Source organism: Salmo salar, chromosome 06, assembly GCF_965601325.2.
Source record: "Salmo salar chromosome 06, fSalSal1, whole genome shotgun sequence".
Classification (NCBI taxonomy): domain Eukaryota; kingdom Metazoa; phylum Chordata; class Actinopteri; order Salmoniformes; family Salmonidae; genus Salmo; species Salmo salar.
This window is the reverse complement of record NC_138296.1, coordinates 6,597,855-6,624,334: the sequence shown is the minus strand read 5'-3', so window position 1 is coordinate 6,624,334 and position 26,480 is coordinate 6,597,855. Positions and strand designations below refer to the sequence as shown.

Here is a 26,480-nt window from a genome sequence, read left to right as displayed (position 1 = left end):
CATAAAACTAGACAAATGTTAATGACACCACCCTTGCTCATACCCACATGTTGCCACCCTATCAGTACTTATACATATTTGTTCAATATTTTACTTATTATTTATATTGTTTCTTATTTATTCTCATAATCAATAGCCATTGGTTTCATCCACTGGTTGATTCCAATGCTTGTAAGACCCAATATGACTTCAGATTGTGTTATGGTGTTTCTATCTGTAGCCATATTTTTGTCAATATTTAAATAATAAAGCATTTGATTCTTCCAATCTCTTAAAAGTATTTATCTGAAATATGTACACATTGTTCTTCTTTGCGTTTAACTATAGAATTTTACCAGTCAGAGCTCGTTTTTTTACGAGTTCCAAGTTGTCGTGAACGCACTGAAGTCGGAGATTCACAGTTCCCGAGTTGTTTTGAACGCGGCCCGAGTCCCAAAATGTAAAATACAATTCTATGGGAAAACATTTATTAAATGGAAGCGACCGGAACGTAATGGGGAGGGAGGTATTTGTGCATTAGACACTGTCGTTTTAGTTGAACAAATGTTTGCTCTAATGATTACACTGTAGGTGCACGGTACCTTTAAATGCCAGTTGAACCCCTCCTCCCCGTTACGTCACACTGAGACACGTCATCAGTCACAACAAACATGGCGGATGCCAGTGCATCTATGACTCCGGTGACAATTTCACTGATAGGTTTCACATTACTGGCAGGGTTTTACCTGACCACTTTAAGTTTACGATGGACACTGGTCTCCGTTACTGTTACTGCCGTGTTGGTGACCCAGTTATTGCTGAAGTTACGGAGAAGAGATGCGTTGACGGAGCGGCGTGTATGTGTGCTGGTTCTGGGGGATATCGGACGCAGCCCTCGCATGCAGTACCATGCCCTTTCGCTCAGCAAACACGGCTACAGCGTAACGTTTGTTGGATTCTCTGGTAAATGAATAGATTGATTGTGTTATATGTACAAATAAACATGGAGCTATACTTTCATTTGTGGCCTCCCTGCTGGCCGGGTCCCAGATTTGTTTGTGCTCTTGCCAACTCTAGCCCTTCTGACTATTCTCTACTGTGACTACATGTTGTGGTTATTGTCAGGTACCAAGCCTCATCAGGATGTGATTGGAGATGAGAGGATCACAATCATCCCAATCACAGAAGTTAAAGGACTCCAAGGTACTGGAACTGATCTGGAAATGAGTTTACAGCACATACCATGACCGTATATTTATGCCATATTACCATATAGTTATACCATATTACCGTATATTTATTGATACCATATATGTATACTATATTACTGTATATGTATACTATATTACTGTATATGTATACTATATTACTGTATATGTATACTATATTACTGTATATGTATACCATATTACTGTATATGTATACTATATTACTGTATATGTATGCCATATTTCAGTATATGTATGCCATATTACCGTATATTTATTTATTCCATATTACCGAATATTTATTCCATGACTAATCACTGGTTGTATAACAGTAGTTAGGTCTTGAATCTATGCCATAATATAGCCTGCTTCTGAGAGCCACTACCAGAGCACTGAGACAAATCCATCTGTCTGTTTCCAGTGGGTCCTAGGATGGTGAGCTATGTTACCAAGGTGATTCTCCAGTCCCTGCAGCTTCTCCTGGTGTTATTGAAGACTGACGTCCAGTCCCATATTCTCATGCAGGTATAGTTCTACAATACACTCTGCTGTGTGTGTGTGTGTGTGTGTGTGTCCCATATTCTCATGCAGGTATAGTTCTACAATAAACATAATGTAAACATTGTTACTTATTGACTGGAAGAACTTGCAGAAAAACCTGTGAACTTTCATTTATTCTATTCTGTTCTGTTTATTCTGTTCTATTCTGTTTTCTAACCTATCATGTCATATGTCCTGAGACATCTACAGATACTGCTGTGATTTCCCCCAAAACAACGGGTAGGATGCTGTTAATGTGTTTTGCTATTGTAAAGGTTGAATTTAATGTTGGTTTTAATAGTGTTTATTAAGGACCTGACCTGTCATTCTATTCTCTATTGTGTTCTATCCTACTTATTTAAATTATATTCTACTTCTATTCTTATTCTATTCATTCTATTCTGTTCATTTGTATTCCCCCAGAATCCCCAGATTCCCCCAGAATCCTCCAGGACTGCCCAGTATAGTGGTCACATGGCTGGTGTGTTATTGACCTCTTCCTCTCCCAGAATCCTCCAGGACTGCCCAGTATAGTGGTCACATTGCTGGAGTGTTATTGACCTCTTCCTCTCCCAGAATCCTCCAGGACTGCCCAGTATAGTGGTGACATGGCTGGTGTGTTATTGACCTCTTCCTCTCCCAGAATCCTCCAGGACTGCCCAGTATAGTGGTGACATGGCTGGTGTGTTATTGACCTCTTCCTCCCCCAGAATCCTCCAGGACTGCCCAGTATAGTGGTGACATGGCTGGTGTGTTATTGACCTCTTCCTCCCCCAGAATCCTCCAGGACTGCCCAGTATAGTGGTGACATGGCTGGTGTGTTATTGACCTCTTCCTCTCCCAGAATCCTCCAGGACTGCCCAGTATAGTGGTGACATGGCTGGTGTGTTATTGACCTCTTCCTCTCCCAGAATCCTCCAGGACTGCCCAGTATAGTGGTCACATTGCTGGAGTGTTATTGACCTTTTCCTCCCCCAGAATCCTCCAGGACTGCCCAGTATAGTGGTGACATGGCTGGAGTGTTATTGACCTTTTCCTCCCCCAGAATCCTCCAGGACTGCCCAGTATAGTGGTGACATGGCTGGTGTGTGGTCTGAGAGGAACCAGGTTCATCATTGACTGGCACAACTACGGCTACACCATCATGGCCCTCTCACACGGCCCGGACCACCCCATCGTCAGGCTGGCACAGTGGTCAGTAACATCACCATGGCTGAGTCCCAAATAGATCCCTATTCCCTATATACAGTGCGTTCGGGAAAGTATTCAGACCCCTTCCCTTTTTCCACATTTTGTTACTTTATAGCCTTATTCTACAATGGATTAAATAAACAAAAATCCTCATCAATATACACACAATACCCCATAATGACAAAGCAAAAACAGTTTTTTGGAAAATGTTGCAAATGTACAAAGAAACAAAACGTATTTACATAAGTATTCAGATTCTTTGCTACGAGACTTGAATTTTAGATCAGGTGCATCCTGTTTCCATTGATCATCCTTGAGATGATTCTACAACTTGATTGGAGTCCAGCTGTGGTAAATTCAATTGATTGGACATGATTTGGAAAGGCACACACCTGTCTATATAAGGTCCCACAGTTGACAGTGCATGTCAGAGCAAAAACCAAGCCATGAGGTCAAAGCATGTGCGTAGAGCTCTGAGACAGGATTGTGTTGAGGCACAGATCTGGGGAAGGGTACCATGTCTGCAGCATTGTAGGTCCCCAAGAACACAGTGGCCTACATCATTCTTTAGTGGAAGAAGTTTGGAACCACCAAGACTCTTCCTAGAGCTGTCCGCCCAGCCAAACTGAGCAATCGGGGGAGAAGGGCCCTGGTCATGGAGGTAACCAAGAACCTGATGGTCACTCTGACAGAGCTCTAGAGTTCCTCCGTGGAAATGGGACACCCTTCCAGAAGGACAACCATCTCTGTAACAAATGTGGAAAAAGTCAAGGGGTCTGAATACTTTCTGAATGCACTGTGTATCTACAGCTTTGCATGAACATGGTCTTCTTCAGTAGGAACCAAACGGGCAGATCAGGGAGGGACCTACCTGAATTTGTCCAAGAAATTGTTGCAGACTGTTTTGCTACAGTGTGCGTTAATGAATAGGACCCATGTTCTTGTCCCCTGTCCTGTCTCTGGCAGGTATGAGCAGTTGTTTGGGCGATTCTCCAGCCATAACCTTTGTGTCACCAACGCTATGAAGGAAGACCTTCAGAACAACTGGAACATCGAGTAAGGATTGTTTTACTTTCAACATCCGTCTGTCAATCAATCCATCCATCCGTAGATAGATAGACGACGGACATACAGACAGACCTCAATAGACAGACGGAACGACAGACACAGATAGACGGACCGACATACACCAATAAACAGACGTACAGACAGACACAGGTAGACAGACGGAGGGACAGATAGACGGACGGAGGGACAGATAGACGGACGGAGGGACAGATAGACGGACGGAGGGACGGACGGAGGGACGGACGGAGGGACGGACGGACGGAGGGAGGGACGGACGGAGGGACGGACGGAGGGACGGACGGACGGAGGGAGGGACGGACGGAGGGACGGACGGAAGGAGGGACGGACGGAGGGACGGACGGAAGGAGGGACGGACGGAGGGACGGACGGAAGGACGGACAGACGGAGGGAGGGAGGGACGGACGGAAGGACGGACAGACGGAGGGAGGGAGGGACGGACAGACGGAGAGACGGACGGAGGGACGGACGGAGGGACGGACGGACGGAGAGACGGACGGAGAGACGGACGGAGGGACGGACGGACGGACGGAGGGACGGACGGACGGAGGGACGGACGGACGGAGGGACGGACGGACGGAGGGACGGACGGACGGACGGACGGACGGAGGGACGGACGGAGGGACGGACGGACGGACGGACGGAGGGACGAACAGAGGGACGGACGGACAGAGGGACAGACGGACGGAGGGACGGACGGACGGACGGAGGGACGGACGGACGGACGGAGGGACAGACGGACGGACGGACGGAGGGACGGATAGACGGAGGGACGGACGGACGAAGGGATGGAGGGAGGGAGGGACAGACGGAGGGACGGAGGGACGGAGGGAGGGACAGACGGAGGGACGGACGGACGGAGGGACGGATGGACGGACGGAGGGACGGACGGACGGACGGAGGGGGGACGGACGGACGGAGGGAGGGACGGAGGGAGGGAGGGAGGGACGGACGGAGGGAGGGACGGACGGAGGGACGGACGGACGGAGGGACAGATAGACGGACGGAGGGACAGACGGACGGAGGGGGACGGAGGGAGGGACGGACGGAGGGGGGACGGCCGGAGGGACGGAGGGGGGAGGGACCGGACGGAGGGACAGATGGACGGACGGACGGAGAGACGGACGGAGGGACAGATGGACGTAGAGAGACGGACGGAGGGACAGATAAACGGACGGACGGAGAGACGGACGGAGGGACAGATGGACGGAGAGACGGACGGAGGGACAGAGACGGACGGACGGAGAGACGGACGGAGAGACGGACGGACGGAGAGACGGACGGAGGGACAGATAGACGGACGGACGGAGAGACGGACGGACGGAGGGACGGACGGAGGGACGGACGGAGAGACGGACGGAGGGACGGACGGAGAGACGGACGGACGGAGGGACGGACGGAGAGACGGACGGAGGGACGGACGGAGAGACGGACGGACGGACGGAGGGACGGACAGACGGAGGGACGGACGGACGGAGGGACGGACGGAGGGACGGACGGAGGGACAGATAGACGGACGGAGGGAGAGACGGACGGAGGGACGGAGGGAGAGACGGACGGAGGGAGAGACGGACGGAGGGACGGAGGGAGAGACGGACGGAGGGAGAGACGGACGGAGGGACGGAGGGAGAGACGGACGGAGGGAGAGACGGACGGAGGGACGGAGGGAGAGACGGACGGAGGGACGGAGGGAGAGACGGACGGAGGGACGGAGGGAGGGACGGACGGAGGGACGGACGGACGGACGGACGGATAGACGGACGGAGGGACAGATAGACGGACGGACGGAGGGAGAGATGGACGGAGGGAGGGACGGACGGAGGAAGGGACGGACGGACGGACGGAGGGACGGACGGACGGACGGACGGAGGGACGGACGGACGGACGGAGGGAGGGACAGATAGACGGAGGGAGGGACGGAGAGACGGAGGGAGGGAGGGACGGAGGGACGGACGGAGGGAGGGACGGAGGGAGAGACGGACGGAGGGAGGGACGGAGGGAGGGACGGACGGACGGACAGATAGACGGACGGAGGGACAGATAGACGGACGGACGGAGGGAGAGACGGACGGAGGGAGGGACGGACGGAGGAAGGGACGGAGGGACGGACGGAGGGACAGATAGACGGAGGGAGGGACGGAGAGACGGAGGGACGGACGGACGGAGGGACGGACGGACGGAGGGAGGGACGGAGGGAGGGACGGACGGAGGGACGGAGGGACAGACTGATGCAGTGGGAGTCTGAATCTATCCCTCCTATCTCTTCCCCTTGGCCATGACTAAACCCTTGGCCATGACTAAACCCTTGGCCATGACTAAACCCTTGGCCATAACATGTCTGAAGGGTCTGGACAGGTATAAGCAGTGTAGTGGCAAACCAGCCTCCATACTGCTTCCACTTTACATATCTGGGTTAGGGGAGGGGCTTGGGACCGGCTGTAATACTTTGAAAGACCCATTCTACTTACAAACATGACAGGATGTGAAGTCATATCTACAAACATGACAGGATGTGGAGTCATATCTACAGACATGACAGGATGTGGAGTCATATCTACAGACATGACAGGATGTGGAGTCATATCTACAGACATGACAGGATGTGGAGTCATATCTACAGACATGACAGGATGTGGAGTCATATCTACAGACATGACAGGATGTGGAGTCATATCTACAGACATGACAGGATGTGGAGACACATCCAATGACAGGATGTGGAGACACATCCAATGACAGGATGTGGAGACACGTCTACAGACATGACAGGATGTGGAGACACGTCTAATGACATGACAGGATGTGGAGACACGTCTAATGACATGACAGGATGTGGAGACACGTCTACAGACATGACAGGATGTGGAGACACGTCTACAGACATGACAGGATGTGGAGACACGTCTACAGACATGACAGGATGTGGAGACACGTCTACAGACAGGACAGGATGTGGAGACATATCTACAGTGTAGGCCTACATGACAATGGTTTCCTATGCAAGATCAAACTATTGTCTGTCTACAGCTATCTTGTCTGTAAGTAGTAGTGGTCTTTCCCAGGTGATTGGTTTTACAGGTAACAGAAAGAGAAGATGGTTGACTACTATTGTCATGACTTATTGTCTTATTCTCCTCCTACAGGGCGACCACATTGTATGACAAGCCACCTGCCTTATTCTCCTCCTATAGGGCGACCGCATTGTATGACAAGCCACCTGCCTTATTCTCCTCCTATAGGGCGACCGCATTGTATGACAAGCCACCTGCCTTATTCTCCTCCTATAGGGCGACCGCATTGTATGACAAGCCACCTGCCTTATTCTCCTCCTATAGGGCGACCGCATTGTATGACAAGCCACCTGCCTTATTCTCCTCCTATAGGGCGACCGCATTGTATGACAAGCCACCTGCCTCATTCTCCTCCTATAGGGCGACCGCATTGTATGACAAGCCACCTGCCTTATTCTCCTCCTATAGGGCGACCGCATTGTATGACAAGCCACCTGCCTTATTCTCCTCCTATAGGGCGACCGCATTGTATGACAAGCCACCTGCCTTATTCTCCTCCTATAGGGCGACCGCATTGTATGACAAGCCACCTGCCTTATTCTCCTCCTATAGGGCGACCTCATTGTATGACAAGCCACCTGCCTTATTCTCCTCCTATAGGGCGACCGCATTGTATGACAAATCAAATCAAATCAAATGTATTTATATAGCCCTTCGTACATCAGCTGATATCTCAAAGTTCTGTACAGAAACCCAGCCTAAAACCCCAAACAGCAAGCAAAGCATGTGAAAGAAGCACGGTGGCTTGGAAAAACTCCCTAGGAAAAACTCCCTAGAAAGGCCAAAAACCTAGGAAGAAACCTAGAGAGGAACCAGGCTATGAGAGGTGGCCAGTCCTCTTCTGGCTGTGCAGGGTGGATATTATAACAGAACATGGTCAAGATGTTAAAATGTTCATAAATGACCAGCATGGTCAAATAATAATAATCATAGTAGTTGTCGAGGGTGCAACAAGCACGTCCGGTGAACAGGTCAGGGTTCCATAGCCGCAGGCAGAACAGTTGAAACTGGAGCAGCAGCACGGCCAGGTGGACTGGGGACAGCAAGGAGTCATCATACCAGGTAGTCCTGAGGCATGGTCCTAGGGCTCAGGTCCTCCGAGAGAAAGACAGAAAGAGAGAAAGAGAGAATTAGAGAGAGCATATTTAAATTCACACAGGACACCGGATAAGACAAGAGAAATACTCCAGATGTAACAGACTGACCCTAGCCCCCCGACACATAAACTACTGCAGCATAAATACTGGAGGCTGAGACAGGAGGGATCAGAAGACACTGTGGCCCCATCCGATGATACCCCCGGACAGGGCCAAACAGGCAGGATATAACCCCACCCACTTTGCCAAAGCACAGCCCCCACACCACTAGAGGGATGTCTCCAACCACCAACTTACCGTCCTAAGACAAGGCCGAGTATAGCTCACAACGATCTCCGCCATGGCACAACCCAAGGGGGGGCGCCAAACCAGACAGGAAGACCACGTCAGTGACTCAACCCACTCCCATGGACGGCATGGAAGAACACCAGTAAGCCAGTGACTCAGCCCCTGTAAAAAGGTTAGAGGCAGAGAATCCCAGTGGAAAGAGGGGAACCGGCAAGGCAGAGACAGCAAGGGCGGTTCGTTGCTCCAGCCTTTCCGTTCACCTTCACACTCCTGGGCCAGACTATACTTAATCATAGGACCTACTGAAGAGATAAGTCTTCAGTAAAGACTTAAAGGTTGAGACTGAGTCTGCGTCTTTCACATGGGTAGGCAGACCATTCCATAAAAATGGAGCTCTATAGGAGAAAGCCCTACCTCCAGCCGTTTGCTTAGAAATTCTAGGGACAATTAGGAGGCCTGCGTCTTGTGACCGTAGCGTACGTGTAGGTATGTACGGCAGGACCAAATCGGAAAGATAGGTAGGAGCAAGCCCATGTAATGCTTTGTAGGTTAGCAGTAAAACCTTGAAATCAGCCCTTGCCTTAACAGGAAGCCAGTGTAGGGAGGCTAGCACTGGAGTAATATGATCCAATTTTTTGGTTCTAGTCAGGATTCTAGCAGCCGTATTTAACACTAACTGAAGTTTGTTTAGTGCTTTATCCGGGTAGCCGGAAAGTAGAGCATTGCAGTAGTCCAGCCTAGAAGTAACAAAAGCATGGATTAAGCCACCTGCCTTATTCTCCTCCTATAGGGCGACCGCATTGTATGACAAGCCACCTGCCTTATTCTCCTCCTATAGGGCGACCACATTGTATGACAAGCCACCTGCCTTATTCTCCTCCTATAGGGCGACCACATTGTATGACAAGCCACCTGCTATCTTCAAGGAGACTTCAGTAGACCTAAAGCACCAGCTGTTCATGAGGCTGGCCAAGACTATCCCTCAGTTCCAGGTCTGGTGAGTCTAGTATAGTCTGTTGTTGAGGCTGTACTACAGTTATCCTCTTAGTTCCTGGAGGAACACAGGGCCTGTACTACAGTTATCCTCTTAGTTCCTGGAGGAACACAGGGCCTGTACTACAGTTATCCTCTTAGTTCCTGGAGGAACACAGGGCCTGTACTACAGTTATCCTCTTAGTTCCTGGAGGAACACAGGGCCTGTACTACAGTTATCCTCTTAGTTCCTGGAGGAACACAGGGCCTGTACTACAGTTATTAACTTTGCCGGTCTTGGGCTGCTTTCTTTGCCTTTTGACAGTATAAGGAACAGTTGTAATGTCATTACTCTATCAAATACATTTAACAGACATGACATAACACGTGTTATAATCACTGAGTTTCTGTTTATATTGGAGAGATGAAGAACTATCATAAAATATATTACATTATCTTAGACATGTCATAGCAGATGTTATAACCACTGTATTTCTGTTTACATTGGAGAGATAAAGAACATCATAAAAATATATATTACACTATCATAGACATGTTATAACACATGTTATAACCACTGTGTCTGTTACAGTGGTGAGCGCCCTGGTGGTGAGACAGAGAGAACAGCGTTTACAGGTCGTGACCCCAGTGACCTTTCTGTGACCTTGACCTCAGGTCGACCTGCCCTACTGATCAGCAGCACCAGCTGGACTGGTCAGTACCCCACAGGCACAGTTTGATGTCCCAAATGGCACCCTATTCCCCATAGGGCTCTGGTCAAAAGTTGTACAATACATAGGGAATAGGGTGCAATTTCGTAAGCACCAGGAGACTCTGCATTTTATTCTGTTTAGATGGAAAGTTTTTCTGGATTTTTACCCCAATCTTAATTGTTTTTCTTACCTCGAGAGCAGTTTTAGCCTCGTCCAAACATCCTGATCGCGCGAGTTTACATTCTGTTTGGAGTCAGGTCAGGATGAGGATCAGACTAGAGCCAGATTACATTCTGTTTGGAGTCAGGTCAGGATGAGGATCAGACTAGAGCCAGATTACATTCTGTTTAGAGTCAGGTCAGGATGAGGATCAGACTAGAGCCAGATTACATTCTGTTTGGGGTCAGGTCTGTTTGGAGTCAGGTCATGATGGGGATTACATTCTGTTTGGAGTCAGGTCAGGATGGGGATCAGACTAGAGCCAGATTACATTCTGTTTGGGGTCAGGTCTGTTTGGAGTCAGGTCATGATGGGGATCAGACTAGAGGTTTTCTGTGTTGCACATAAAATACAATCCTGTCTCTGTGTTTAGTCGACATGTGTACAATGTAAGTACACACAGCTGTCAGGTGTAAATACTTGTTAGGGTCTCTCACTGTTTCCCCTGTCTGTGTTCAACAGAGGATGAGGACTTCTCCATTCTGCTGAAGGCTCTGGAAGGTAATCATTATCATCTGCAGTTGGGCCCCATTTTAAAGAGCATCCTTCCTCCCATCCATCCTTCCTTCCTCCCATCCATCCTCCCATCCATCCATCCATCCTTCCTCCCATCCATCATTCCTCCCATCCATCCTTCCTTCCTCCCATCCATCCTTCCTCCCATCCTTCCTCCCATCCACCCATCCATCCTTCCTCCCATCCATCCTTCCTCCCATCCATCCTTCCTCCCATCCATCCTTCCTTCCTCCCATCCATCCTTCCTCCCATTCTTCCTCCCATCCATCCTTCCTCCCATCCATCTTTCCTTGCTTCCTTCTTTGAAGTCATCTCTGATTAGAAAAGACTTGACAGATGAAAGCCATGTGGTGGAGCACTGGAATTCACCTGTCTAGTCATTCTTAATTAGAATAAATCATGTCTAATCAGTGACTATAATTCACCTGTCTAGTCATTCTTAATTAGAATCCATCATGTCTAATCAGTGACTATAATTCACCTGTCTAATCATTCTTAATTAGAATCCATCATGTCTAATCAGTGACTATAATTCACCTGTCTAATCATTCTTAATTAGAATCCATCATGTCTAATCAGTGACTATAATTCACCTGTCTAATCATTCTTAATTAGAATCCATCATGTCTAATCAGTGATTCTAAAAGAGAAGCCTCTTAGGGCCCATGGGGCTCTGGTCAAAAGGTAGTGCACTACATAGTGAGTAGGGTGTTGTTTGGGATACAAGCCCTTGAATTAACCTTGTGTGTTTTCTCTACCAGACTACGAGGGGTTTGTGAAAGCAGGAGCCTCTCTTCCCTCGCTGGTCTGTGTCATCACAGGTAACTATAGTGTTGACAGTATACTGCTGCCAGTCTGTGTGGTCACAGGTAACTATAGTGTTGACAGTATACTGCTGCCAGTCTGTGTGGTCACAGGTAACTATAGTGTTGACGGTATACTGCTGCCAGTCTGTGTGGTCTGTGTGGTCACAGGTAACTATAGTGTTGACGGTACACTGCTGCCAGTCTGTGTGGTCACAGGTAACTATAGTGTTGACAGTATACTGCTGCCAGTCTGTGTGGTCACAGGTAACTATAGTGTTGACAGTATACTGCTGCCAGTCTGTGTGGTCACAGGTAACTATAGTGTTGACAGTATACTGCTGCCAGTCTGTGTCATCACAGGTAACTATAGTGTTGACAGTATACTGCAGCCGGTCTGTGTGGTCACAGGTAACTATAGTGTTGAGAGTATACTGCTGCCAGTCTGTGTGGTCACAGGTAACTATAGTGTTGACAGTATACTGCTGCCAGTCTGTGTGGTCACAGGTAACTATAGTGTTGACAGTATACTGCTGCCAGTCTGTGTGGTCACAGGTAACTATAGTGTTGACAGTATACTGCTGCCAGTCTGTGTGGTCACAGGTAACTATAGTGTTGACGGTATACTGCTGCCAGTCTGTGTGGTCACAGGTAACTATAGTGTTGACGGTACACTGCTGCCAGTCTGTGTGGTCACAGGTAACTATAGTGTTGACAGTATACTGCTGCCAGTCTGTGTGGTCACAGGTAACTATAGTGTTGACAGTATACTGCTGCCAGTCTGTGTGGTCACAGGTAACTATAGTGTTGACAGTATACTGCTGCTGGTCTGTGTGGTCACAGGTAACTATAGTGTTGACAGTATACTGCTGCCAGTCTGTGTGGTCACAGGTAACTATAGTGTTGACAGTATACTGCTGCCAGTCTGTGTGGTCACAGGTAACTATAGTGTTGACAGTATACTGCTGCTGGTCTGTGTGGTCACAGGTAACTATAGTGTTGACAGTATACTGCTGCCAGTCTGTGTGGTCACAGGTAACTATAGTGTTGACAGTATACTGCTGCCAGTCTGTGTGGTCACAGGTAACTATAGTGTTGACGGTATACTGCTGCCAGTCTGTGTGGTCTGTGTGGTCACAGGTAACTATAGTGTTGACGGTACACTGCTGCCAGTCTGTGTGGTCACAGGTAACTATAGTGTTGACAGTGTACTGCTGCCAGTCTGTGTGGTCACAGGTAACTATAGTGTTGACAGTATACTGCTGCCAGTCTGTGTGGTCACAGGTAACTATAGTGTTGACAGTATACTGCTGCCAGTCTGTGTGGTCACAGGTAACTATAGTGTTGACAGTATACTGCTGCCAGTCTGTGTGGTCACAGGTAACTATAGTGTTGACAGTATACTGCTGCCGGTATGTGTGGTCACAGGTAACTATAGTGTTGACAGTATACTGCTGCCAGTCTGTGTGGTCACAGGTAACTATAGTGTTGACAGTATACTGCTGCCAGTCTGTGTGGTCACAGGTAACTATAGTGTTGACAGTATACTGCTGCCAGTCTGTGTGGTCACAGGTAACTATAGTGTTGACAGTATACTGCTGCCAGTCTGTGTGGTCACAGGTAACTATAGTGTTGACAGTATACTGCTGCCAGTCTGTGTGGTCACAGGTAACTATAGTGTTGACAGTATACTGCTGCTGGTCTGTGTGGTCACAGGTAACTATAGTGTTGACATTATACTGCTGCCAGTCTGTGTGGTCACAGGTAACTATAGTGTTGACAGTATACTGCTGCCAGTCTGTGTGGTCACAGGTAACTATAGTGTTGACAGTATACTGCTGCCAGTCTGTGTGGTCACAGGTAACTATAGTGTTGACAGTATACTGCTGCAGGTCTGTGTGGTCACAGGTAACTAAAGTGTTGACAGTATACTGCTGCCAGTCTGTGTGGTCACAGGTAACTATAGTGTTGACAGTATACTGCTGCAAGTCTGTGTGGTCACAGGTAACTATAGTGTTGACAGTATACTGCTGCCAGTCTGTGTGGTCACAGGTAACTATAGTGTTGACAGTATACTGCTGCCAGTCTGTGTGGTCACAGGTAACTATAGTGTTGACAGTATACTGCTGCCGGTCTGTGTGGTCACAGGTAACTATAGTGTTGACAGTATACTGCTGCTGGTCTGTGTGGTCACAGGTAACTATAGTGTTGACAGTATACTGCTGCCAGTCTGTGTGGTCACAGGTAACTATAGTGTTGACAGTATACTGCTGCCAGTCTGTGTGGTCACAGGTAACTATAGTGTTGACAGTATACTGCTGCCGGTCTGTGTGGTCACAGGTAACTATAGTGTTGACAGTATACTGCTGCTGGTCTGTGTGGTCACAGGTAACTATAGTGTTGACAGTATACTGCTGCCAGTCTGTGTGGTCTAGGCCGGATTACAGTAAAGCACTTTTACATGCTGCGTCTGATTTGGTCTTTTGACCAATCAGATCAAGTCTTTTGCCAGTAATTGGGCAAAATATCAGAGTTGGGCTGCTTCTGTAAACGCAGCGTTTGCATCAAATGCTGATGTAAAAAGGGGCCTTATGAATAAATGTGATTTGATTGAGAAGCCTCACAAAAAAAATGCCATTATCAAGTAACCTGTTGTTGCTAGATTAAACCAAGTGAGAAAAACCTTTACAGTTCTTGTCGGTCCTATACTGTTAACCCTAGATACGTATTGTTTCAATTCCCTGTGTGTGTGAGACCAGGTAAGGGTCCTCAGAAGGACCACTACAGGAAGCTGATAGACACCCTGAGCTTTGAGCATGTGAAGATCTGTACTCCATGGCTGGAGGCAGAGGACTACCCTGTTCTGCTAGGTTAGTGTGGTCTCCCTGTCCCAGGCTCAGCAGATCTGTCTGTCTGTCTGTCTACTGATGTTCTGAATGTTCTCCCTGTCCCAGGCTCAGCAGATCTCTGTGTACTGATGTTCTGAATGTTCTCCCTGTCCCAGGCTCAGCAGATCTGGGTGTTTGTCTCCATAAGTCGTCTAGTGGTCTGGACCTGCCTATGAAGGTGGTGGACATGTTTGGCTGCTGTCTGCCTGTCTGTGCCATCCACTTCTACTGGTGAGACAGGACTCTTTAACAGGCATCTTCTAACACCATGCCCACACACACTCTGTGCTGTCACCTTTACTGCTGAGGGAACACTCTAAACCCTGGGTCAACAGTCACCTACTGCTGAGGGAACACTCTAAACCCTGGGTCAACAGTCACCTACTGCTGAGGGAACACTCTAAACCCTGGGTCAACAGTCACCTACTGCTGAGGGAATACTCTAAACCCTGGGTCAACAGTCACCTACTGCTGAGGGAATACTCTAAACCCTGGGTCAACAGTCACCTACTGCTGAGGGAATACTCTAAACCCTGGGTCAACAGTCACCTTCTACTGCTGAGGGAATACTCTAAACCCTGGGTCAACAGTCACCTTCTACTGCTGAGGGAATACTCTAAACCCTGGGTCAACAGTCACCTACTGCTGAGGGAATACTCTAAACCCTGGGTCAACAGTCACCTTCTACTGCTGAGGGAATACTCTAAACCCTGGGTCAACAGTCACCTACTGCTGAGGGAATACTCTAAACCCTGGGTCAACAGTCACCTACTGCTGAGGGAATACTCTAAACCCTGGGTCAACAGTCACCTTTACTGCTGAGGGAATACTCTAAACCCTGGGTCAACAGTCACCTTCTACTGCTGAGGGAATACTCTAAACCCTGGGTCAACAGTCACCTACTGCTGAGGGAATACTCTAAACCCTGGGTCAACAGTCACCTTCTACTGCTGAGGGAATACTCTAAACCCTGGGTCAACAGTCACCTACTGCTGAGGGAACACTCTAAACCCTGGGTCAACAGTCACCTACTGCTGAGGGAATACTCTAAACCCTGGGTCAACAGTCACCTACTGCTGAGGGAATACTCTAAACCCTGGGTCAACAGTCACCTACTGCTGAGGGAATACTCTAAACCCTGGGTCAACAGTCACCTTCTACTGCTGAGGGAATACTCTAAACCCTGGGTCAACAGTCACCTTCTACTGCTGAGGGAATACTCTAAACCCTGGGTCAACAGTCACCTACTGCTGAGGGAATACTCTAAACCCTGGGTCAACAGTCACCTTCTACTGCTGAGGGAATACTCTAAACCCTGGGTCAACAGTCACCTTCTACTGCTGAGGGAATACTCTAAACCCTGGGTCAACAGTCACCTTCTACTGCTGAGGGAATACTCTAAACCCTGGGTCAACAGTCACCTACTGCTGAGGGAATACTCTAAACCCTGGGTCAACAGTCACCTTCTACTGCTGAGGGAATACTCTAAACCCTGGGTCAACAGTCACCTACTGCTGAGGGAATACTCTAAACCCTGGGTCAACAGTCACCTACTGCTGAGGGAATACTCTAAACCCTGGGTCAACAGTCACCTACTGCTGAGGGAATACTCTAAACCCTGGGTCAACAGTCACCTACTGCTGAGGGAATACTCTAAACCCTGGGTCAACAGTCACCTACTGCTGAGGGAATACTCTAAACCCTGGGTCAACAGTCACCTACTGCTGAGGGAATACTCTAAACCCTGGGTCAACAGTCACCTACTGCTGAGGGAATACTCTAAACCCTGGGTCAACAGTCACCTTCTACTGCTGAGGGAATACTCTAAACCCTGGGTCAACAGTCACCTTCTACTGCTGAGGGAATACTCTAAACCCTGGGTCAACAGTCACCTACTGCTGAGGGAATACTCTAAACCCTGGGTCAACAGTCACCTACTGCTGAGGGAATACTCTAAACCCTGGGTCAACAGTCACCTTTACTGCTGAGGGAATACTCTAAACCCTGGGTCAACAGTCACCTACTGCTGAGGGAATACTCTAAACCCTGGGTCAACAGTCACCTACTGCTGAGGGAATACTCTAAACCCTGGGTCAACAGTCACCTACTGCTGAGGGAATACTCTAAACCCTGGGTCAACAGTCACCTACTGCTGAGGGAATACTCTAAACCCTGGGTCAACAGTCACCTACTGCTGAGGGAATACTCTAAACCCTGGGTCAACAGTCACCTACTGCTGAGGGAATACTCTAAACCCTGGGTCAACAGTCACCTACTGCTGAGGGAACACTCTAAACCCTGGGTCAACAGTCACCTTCTACTGCTGAGGGAATACTCTAAACCCTGGGTCAACAGTCACCTTCTACTGCTGAGGGAACACTCTAAACCCTGGGTCAACAGTCACCTTCTACTGCTGAGGGAATACTCTAAACCCTGGGTCAACAGTCACCTACTGCTGAGGGAATACTCTAAACCCTGGGTCAACAGTCACCTTCTACTGCTGAGGGAATACTCTAAACCCTGGGTCAACAGTCACCTTCTACTGCTGAGGGAATACTCTAAACCCTGGGTCAACAGTCACCTACTGCTGAGGGAATACTCTAAACCCTGGGTCAACAGTCACCTTCTACTGCTGAGGGAATACTCTAAACCCTGGGTCAACAGTCACCTACTGCTGAGGGAATACTCTAAACCCTGGGTCAACAGTCACCTTCTACTGCTGAGGGAATACTCTAAACCCTGGGTCAACAGTCACCTACTGCTGAGGGAACACTCTAAACCCTGGGTCAACAGTCACCTTCTACTGCTGAGGGAATACTCTAAACCCTGGGTCAACAGTCACCTTCTACTGCTGAGGGAACACTCTAAACCCTGGGTCAACAGTCACCTTCTACTGCTGAGGGAATACTCTAAACCCTGGGTCAACAGTCACCTACTGCTGAGGGAATACTCTAAACCCTGGGTCAACAGTCACCTTCTACTGCTGAGGGAATACTCTAAACCCTGGGTCAACAGTCACCTTCTACTGCTGAGGGAATACTCTAAACCCTGGGTCAACAGTCACCTACTGCTGAGGGAATACTCTAAACCCTGGGTCAACGGTCACCTACTGCTGAGGGAATACTCTAAACCCTGGGTCAACAGTCACCTACTGCTGAGGGAATACTCTAAACCCTGGGTCAACAGTCACCTTCTACTGCTGAGGGAATACTCTAAACCCTGGGTCAACAGTCACCTACTGCTGAGGGAATACTCTAAACCCTGGGTCAACAGTCACCTTCTACTGCTGAGGGAATACTCTAAACCCTGGGTCAACAGTCACCTACTGCTGAGGGAATACTCTAAACCCTGGGTCAACAGTCACCTACTGCTGAGGGAATACTCTAAACCCTGGGTCAACAGTCACCTACTGCTGAGGGAATACTCTAAACCCTGGGTCAACAGTCACCTTCTACTGCTGAGGGAATACTCTAAACCCTGGGTCAACAGTCACCTACTGCTGAGGGAATACTCTAAACCCTGGGTCAACAGTCACCTTCTACTGCTGAGGGAATACTCTAAACCCTGGGTCAACAGTCACCTACTGCTGAGGGAATACTCTAAACCCTGGGTCAACGGTCACCTTCTACTGCTGAGGGAATACTCTAAACCCTGGGTCAACAGTCACCTACTGCTGAGGGAATACTCTAAACCCTGGGTCAACAGTCACCTTCTACTGCTGAGGGAATACTCTAAACCCTGGGTCAACAGTCACCTTCTACTGCTGAGGGAATACTCTAAACCCTGGGTCAACAGTCACCTTCTACTGCTGAGGGAACACTCTAAACCCTGGGTCAACAGTCACCTACTGCTGAGGGAATACTCTAAACCCTGGGTCAACAGTAACCTTCTACTGCTGAGGGAATACTCTAAACCCTGGGTCAACAGTCACCTACTGCTGAGGGAATACTCTAAACCCTGGGTCAACAGTCACCTTCTACTGCTGAGGGAATACTCTAAACCCTGGGTCAACAGTCACCTTTTACCCCCATTCAGAGAGGCTATGTGCTGATCTGATCTGTTTTGGACTGAGTTTCATGTGCTGTGTTTAATGTGGATCTAACTCTGTTATATTCTCCTGTGTTGTCAGTCTCTCTGCTGTTAACCCTGTTATATTCTTCTGTGTTGTCAGTCTCTGTTAACCCTGTTATATTCTCCTGTGTTGTCAGTCTCTCTGTTAACCCTGTTATATTCTCCTGTGTTGTCAGTCTCTGTTAACCCTGTTATATTCTCCTGTGTTGTCAGTCTCTCTGTTGTTAACCCTGTTATATTCTCCTGTGTTGTCAGTCTCTCTGTTGTTAACCCTGTTATATTCTCCTGTGTTGTCAGTCTCTCTGTTGTTAACCCTGTTATATTCTCCTGTGTTGTCAGTCTGTTGTTAACCCTGTTTTATTCTCTTCTGTAGTCTACATGAGCTGGTGAAGCATGAGGAGAACGGGTTGATCTTCAAAGACTCTGAGGAACTATCTGAACAGCTCAAGGTACAGTACTATAATAACTCTTCAGCTGAGCTACAGAAACCCCTGATTTATACAAGATCACCCAGTGGTATGATCCTGTAAACTGGCATCTTTTCTAAAGTACATGCTGTCTTATTACTGTAACCAGTTCCTGTGATAGTGGTATATGGTCTGATATACACATGGCTGGAATGCTGTTTTGGCCAGGATCCAATCTACCCATTTTATAAAACCTGTTCATGTCCCTATGTTGTGTCTCTCCAGTCTCTGCTGTGGGACTTCCCTGGCTGTGAGGATGAGGGCAAACTGGGTCAGTTCAGGAGGAACCTCCGGGCCAGTGGGGGGCAGCGGTGGGACCAGAACTGGGACCAGAATGTCCTGCCTCTCCTCACTGCACCCTGACTCCCGTGTTAGACAGACCTCTTTACAGCAGCTGACTCATCCCCTCTCTACATCTTCGCTGTCTCAAACCCCCTTCTTGAACCTCCAATCTTGAACATTTTAACATGTTAGTCATTTAACAGACACTCTTATCCAGAACGACTTACAGGAGCAATTAGGGTTAAGTGCCTTGTTCAATGGCACATCCACAGATGTTTCACCTAGTCTGCTCGGGGATTCAAACCAACAACCATTCGGTTACTGGCCCAACGCTCCGAACCGCTAGGCTACCTGCTCCGAACCGCTAGGCTACCTGCTCCGAACCGCTAGGCTACCTGCTCCGAACCGCTAGGCTGCCTGCTCCGAACCGCTAGGCTGCCTGCTCCGAACCGCTAGGCTGCCTGCTCCGAACCGCTAGGCTACCTGCTCCGAACCGCTAGGCTACCTGCTCCGAACCGCTAGGCTACCTGCTCCGAACCGCTAGGCTACCTGCTCCGAACCGCTAGGGTGCCTGCTCCGAACCGCTAGGCTGCCTGCTCCAAACCGCTAGGCTGCCTGCTCCGAACCGCTAGGCTACCTGCTCCGAACCGCTAGGCTACCTGCTCCGAACCGCTAGGCTACCTGCTCCGAACCGCTAGGCTACCTGCTCCGAACCGCTAGGCTACCTGCTCCGAACGGCTAGGCTACCTGCTCCGAACGGCTAGGCTACCTGCTCCGAACCGCTAGGCTACCTGCTACCAACTGTCACATGGTCCACTTCTTTGAGGACCTGTCGGAAAGAGAGATTGTTACATCAGGCTAGTCTTTCCTCTGCTCTCTCCCACTCCCCATTTCTGTCTCTCCTCCAGTGGATCTCTTCATTCCAGGCTGTTTTGATTTCCCTCTTAAACAACACTTGAATGTATAAACTGGATATTTTCCACAATGTAAATATTTTGATGTAAATAAAGACTTTATTACACAGTAATACATGTCTGGTTCTGGCTTGGTGTTGTGTGTATCCCAAATGGCACCCTAGTGCACTACATTTAACCACAGCCCTATGGACCCTGGTCAAAAGTAGTGCACATACATTGGGAATAGGATGCCATTTGGGATGCAGTTATTATATGTAGAGTTTGATCATCTCTATGGTGGCTGGTCTGTTGTAAAAGAACACATGTGTCACTGGTCCTGTCATGACCTCATGTTGGATTCCAGAACTTTCTGTGGGAGACAAAAACAAAGGAGAATTTATTTGATTTAATTTGGAAAAGATGCATTAGTTTCAGATGTGTATAATTATAGATCCACCAGTTTCAGATGTGTATAATTATAGATCCATCAGTTTCAGATGTGTATAATTATAGATCCATCAGTTTCAGATGTGTATAATTATAGCTCCATCAGTTTCAGATGTGTATAATTATAGATCCATCAGTTTCAGATGTGTATAATTATAGATCCATCAGTTTCAGATGTGTATAATTATAGCTCCATCAGTTTCAGATGTGTATAATTATAGATCCATCAGTTTCAGATGTGTATAATTATAGATCCATCAGTTTCAGATGTGTATAATTATAGATCCATCAGTTTCAGATGTGTATAATTATAGCTCCATCAGTTTCAGATGTGTATAATTATAGATCCACCAGTTTCAGATGTGTATAATTATAGATCCACCAGTTTCAGATGTGTATAATTATAGATCCACCAGTTTCAGATGTGTATAATTATAGATCCACCAGTTTCAGATGTGTATAATTATAGATCCACCAGTTTCAGATGTGTATAATTATAGATCCACCAGTTTCAGATGTGTATAATTATAGATCGATCAGTTTCAGATGTGTATAATTATAGCTCCATCAGTTTCAGATGTGTATAATTATAGATCCACCAGTTTCAGATGTGTATAATTATAGATCTATCAGTTTCAGATGTGTATAATTATAGATCCACCAGTTTCAGATGTGTATAATTATAGATCCACCAGTTTCAGATGTGTATAATTATAGATCCATCAGTTTCAGATGTGTATAATTATAGATCCATCAGTTTCAGATGTGTATAATTATAGATCTATCAGTTTCAGATGTGTATAATTATAGCTCCATCAGTTTCAGATGTGTATAATTATAGATCCACCAGTTTCAGATGTGTATAATTATAGCTCCACCAGTTTCAGATGTGTATAATTATAGATCCACCAGTTTCAGATGTGTATAATTATAGATCCACCAGTTTCAGATGTGTATAATTATAGATCCACCAGTTTCAGATGTGTATAATTTTAGATCCACCAGTTTCAGATGTGTATAATTTTAGATCCACCAGTTTCAGATGTGTATAATTATAGATCCACCAGTTTCAGATGTGTATAATTATAGATCCATCTGGAAAGGAATTCATCCAAGGCTATAGGATTAGATCTCTCCAGAACAGTGGAGATGGACTAGATCAACCACATGTATTTATAAAGCCCTTTTTACATCAGTTGTCACAAACAACTTTACTGTAGCCCAGCATACAAGGTGACGAGTCCACTTGAAGACTATTGAGATTCATCCTCTACAGTATCTATGGGTTGGATAGTCTCCTCACTTAGCTTCTCTTTGAAGCAGTTGGGTTTACTAGTAATAATACATTTAACTTGTAAAGATCTTTTCATTAGTTCTCTCAAAGCTCTAGGTTTAGTACTGACCTAGCTGGTGTTTAAAACTGTTATATGTGTCGGGGTTTCTGATGGTGGAGGAGATGTAGACGTCAGGAGGGCTGCCATTGGCCGAACACCTCAGGATCTTAGAGAGAACCTTCACCAGACAGCCAATGATATCTGGATCGTAAACTACGTCTATAACAAAGGAAACAACAGGACATGTGTCAGCCAACAACAATAGAATTAGGGAACAACAGGATATGTGTCAGCCAACAACAATAGAATTAGGGAACAACAGGACATGTCAGCCAACAACAATAGAATTAGGAAACAACAGGATATGTGTCAGCCAACAACAATAGAATTAGGGAACAACAGGATATGTGTCAGCCAACAACAATAGAATTAGGAAACAACAGGATATGTGTCAGCCAACAACAATAGAATTAGGGAACAACAGGACATGTCAGCCAACAACAATAGAATTAGGAAACAACAGGACATGTGTCAGCCAACAACAATAGAATTAGGAAACAACAGGACATGTCAGCTAACAACAATAGAATTAGGAAACAACAGGACATGTCAGCTAACAACAATAGAATTAGGGAACAACAGGACATGTGTCAGCCAACAACAATAGAATTAGGAAACAACAGGACATGTGTCAGCCAACAACAATAGAATTAGGAAACAACAGGACATGTGTCAGCCAACAACAATAGAATTAGGAAACAACAGGACATGTCAGCTAACAACAATAGAATTAGGAAACAACAGGACATGTCAGCTAACAACAATAGAATTAGGGAACAACAGGATATGTGTCAGCCAACAACAATAGAATTAGGAAACAACAGGATATGTGTCAGCCAACAACAATAGAATTAGGAAACAACAGGACATGTCAGCTAACAACAATAGAATTAGGGAACAACAGGACATGTGTCAGCCAACAACAATAGAATTAGGAAACAACAGGACATGTGTCAGCCAACAACAATAGAATTAGGAAACAACAGGACATGTGTCAGCTAACAACAATAGAATTAGGAAACAACAGGATATGTGTCAGCCAACAACAATAGAATTAGGAAACAACAGGACATGTGTCAGCTAACAACAATAGAATTAGGAAACAACAGGATATGTGTCAGCTAACAACAATAGAATTAGGGAACAACAGGACATGTGTCAGCCAACAACAATAGAATTAGGAAACAACAGGACATGTGTCAGCCAACAACAATAGAATTAGGAAACAACAGGACATGTCAGCTAACAACAATAGAATTAGGAAACAACAGGACATGTCAGCTAACAACAATAGAATTAGGGAACAACAGGATATGTGTCAGCTAACAACAATAGAATTAGGAAACAACAGGATATGTGTCAGCCAACAACAATAGAATTAGGAAACACATTTGATACCTCACCAGCACCTGGGGGCTGTTCCAGAAAGCTGGATCAATTAGTTAGCCAGGTAACTGTAAAGGTCATTTCTGACTGAGTTGACATATGCAGTGTTTATTGTGAAGTCTCCGCGACAGAGGGAACATTGCCTTTAAAGCAGATCTTCAGCTTTACAGATTGAATAGAAGAGAGCCAGACCATGTTCCTACCTGCAGCGATGACCGTGGTGGCTCCGATCTCTCTCAGCTGCTTCTCTGTCACCTGCTCCCACTCCAGATGCTCCACACTCACACACACTCTGGGAGAGTTCTGGTTGTCCAGCCCATTGAGCTGGATGTTGTCCCTCAGTCTATGTAGAACGCTGAGGTGACAGTCACTGAACACGTAGCTGGAGGGATAGCAGGACCTACACACTGCTATACCAGTCAACCCTACACCACTGCCCAGCTCTAGGACTGTCCTGTAGGAGGAGAGCAGAGACAGGACTAACACACTGCTATACCAGTCAACCCTACACCACTGCCCAGCTCTAGGACTGTCCTGTAGGAGGAGAGAGCAGAGACAGGACTAACACACTGCTATACCAGTCAACCCTACACCACTGCCCAGCTCTAGGACTGTCCTGTAGGAGGAGAGAGCAGAGACAGGACTAACACACTGCTATACCAGTCAACCCTACACCACTGCCCAGCTCTAGGACTGTCCTGTAGGAGGAGAGAGCAGAGACAGGACTAACACACTGCTATACCAGTCAACCCTACACCACTGCCCAGCTCTAGGACTGTCCTGTAGGAGGAGAGAGCAGAGACAGGACTAACACACTGCTATACCAGTCAACCCTACACCACTGCCCAGCTCTAGGACTGTCCTGTAGGAGGAGAGCAGAGACAGGACTAACACACTGCTATACCAGTCAACCCTACACCACTGCCCAGCTCTAGGACTGTCCTGTAGGAGGAGAGCAGAGACAGGACCTACACACACAGGGAGAGGACACTCACATTACACACCAGATTGAGATGACGAGTGGTAACAACAGCATGAGTTGTAGACAGAACACAATGACATAACACACACAGTAGTGTACCAACCTGTCTGTGAAGACATGTGTGTTCTCCAGAGCCCATTCAGCTAGGTAAAGAGCAGCCTCCCATGTGACCAGGCCTGTAGTTCCTTCAGAGATCACAGCTGTACTCTCTGATAGACTCACTGCTTCTCCACACGGCTACACACACACACACACACACACACACACACACACACACACACACACACACACACACACACACACACACACACACACACACACACACACACACACACACACACACACACACACACACACACACACTAAATATAACATTTGGTAGAGTATGGCGCTTGCAACGCCAGGGTTGTGGGTTCAATTCCCACGGGGGACCAGTCCGAAAAATGTATGCACTCACTACTGGAAGTTGCTCTGGATAAATGATCAAATGTAGAAAACAGTTTCTGTTGAATACAGTCTCTGTTTAATACAGTGTGGTGTAGAATACAGTTTCTGTTGAATACAGTGTGGTGTAGAATACAGTTTCTGTTGAATACAGTGTGGTGTAGAATAAAGTTTCTGTTGAATACAGTGTGGTGTAGAATACAGTTTCTGTTTAATACAGTGTGGTGTAGAATACAGTTTCTGTTTAATACAGTGTGGTGTAGAATACAGTTTCTGTTTAATACAGTGTGGTGTAGAATACAGTTTCTGTTTAATACAGTGGGGTGTTTTGAAAGGTGTGTGTATTACCAGTAAATAGCTCTTGTAGCACTCTGTCCCCTCCTCTACCCCCAGGACTTCACCCAGTGCATCATAGAGCTCATCCAGGGGCTCACTCTCACTGGCTTCATGCTGCGCACACAGGGATGAGAAGCATCACATTACTGTTGTTCACTTAACAAAATGGACAATAAAGTTATACTTTATTGTATTGTACTCATGTGACATTTGTAAGAATTGCCTTTTTAAATGCACCAGTTACTGTATGATAGTGAACTATTTTCTGACAGAATGATACCAGACAAAAATATATCAGATACAAGAACCCACCGTTTTGATGAGCTGAGACAGAAACAGTCTCCTGTATCTAACTGAGGGAGGATGTTTACAGCACAGTGGATGAAGGCATGTCTGTAAACAGGTGACAATAGTCATTGTTAGTGTGGTTTCCAACTCAAAATCCAATGTACTGTTTCTATATCTTTAACTAAATAGGTGTGACATAAAAAATATGCTTTGACAGTTAGGCAATACCTGCTTTAGAATGTCTAGAATAATTTCTGATGAGCTGTCGTTCTCGAGCTCCCTTTCAAGGAACTGTAGAAAACAACAATAAATGTTATTACTGTATTCATGTCTTGCTATTCCTAAACAATTTTTTTTAAATTACATTCAATTTGTGATGCAGACCCTACAGACAGTACATAGTACAACATGCAAGCAGCCCCGCTACTTACATTCCATGGGAAATTGGGCAGTTGACCCATAGTGAAAAAGGAGACTTTAAAGTTATATATAACATCTGCTCTATTCCTTATGCAAGTGACTTTGGTTTTGTCGGTCTGATCCTTAGACAGATACATTTCGTTAATTTTCAACCAATATTACAGTGATATAATTCCGAGAATTGAATAACACTCAACCAAAGGATGGCCACGTGTTTCCCTGAGTTTGTTGTCTTCCTCTTTACCCAAGAAGCACTCCTCCTGTCGCAATGCCTGATGGTCAATGTAGTATAATCATGACAGACAGTAACGTGATAAGGAGTACATCTTTTTTTTAAAGAAAGTACAAATTAGAAAACCTTTACAATGAGATGAGAGCTGTATTTTATTTCCCAATAAAGCCTGTATCTGTGGGCCTACTGTTCTCAGTGCAACCCTTGAAACTGATAAAAGTCTACTGTTTGAGACCACTCCCCTGTCTGTGTTATCTCTACCTC

The 26,480-nt window shown here is 46.9% G+C and overlaps 2 protein-coding genes across 4 annotated transcripts; one reads left to right on the top strand and one right to left on the bottom strand.

Moving 5' to 3' along the window:
- The first annotated feature begins 630 nt into the window (after positions 1–630).
- Positions 631–20,418, top strand: LOC106565682 (ALG1 chitobiosyldiphosphodolichol beta-mannosyltransferase). Of its 3 annotated transcripts, XM_014133052.3 has the most exons (13): positions 631–942; positions 1,105–1,182; positions 1,609–1,712; positions 2,773–2,921; positions 3,885–3,974; positions 9,347–9,457; positions 10,025–10,146; positions 10,827–10,865; positions 11,642–11,701; positions 14,443–14,553; positions 14,688–14,802; positions 19,016–19,091; positions 19,335–20,418. In XM_014133052.3, the coding sequence occupies exons 1-13, from the start codon at positions 651–653 to the stop codon at positions 19,470–19,472; spliced, it is 1,485 nt and encodes a 494-aa protein (XP_013988527.1). In that variant the 5' UTR covers positions 631–650; the 3' UTR covers positions 19,473–20,418. The 3 variants fall into 3 exon arrangements, with proteins under 3 accessions (XP_013988527.1, XP_082832409.1, XP_013988528.1); XM_082976283.1 differs by lacking the exon at positions 9,347–9,457; XM_014133053.3 differs by lacking the exon at positions 11,642–11,701.
- On the bottom strand, positions 20,389–26,173 carry eef2kmt (eukaryotic elongation factor 2 lysine methyltransferase). Its single transcript, NM_001141465.1, is given in 8 exon segments — positions 20,389–20,657; positions 22,138–22,287; positions 23,718–23,968; positions 24,600–24,733; positions 25,289–25,390; positions 25,589–25,669; positions 25,793–25,855; positions 25,996–26,173. Coding segments are annotated over 8 exon segments (1,008 nt in total). The 5' UTR covers positions 26,122–26,173; the 3' UTR covers positions 20,389–20,556.
- Positions 26,174–26,480: the final 307 nt, after the last annotated feature.

Bases quoted from the DNA above. Each gene is read 5' to 3' on its own strand.
- LOC106565682 (XM_014133052.3), top strand. From the start codon at position 651: ATGGCGGATGCCAGTGCATCTATGACTCCGGTGACAATTTCACTGATA. The intron at 10,147-10,826 runs GTCAGTACCCCA...TGTGTTCAACAG, and splicing joins CAGCAGCACCAGCTGGACTG to AGGATGAGGACTTCTCCATT. The intron at 14,554-14,687 runs GTTAGTGTGGTC...TCCCTGTCCCAG, and splicing joins GGACTACCCTGTTCTGCTAG to GCTCAGCAGATCTGGGTGTT.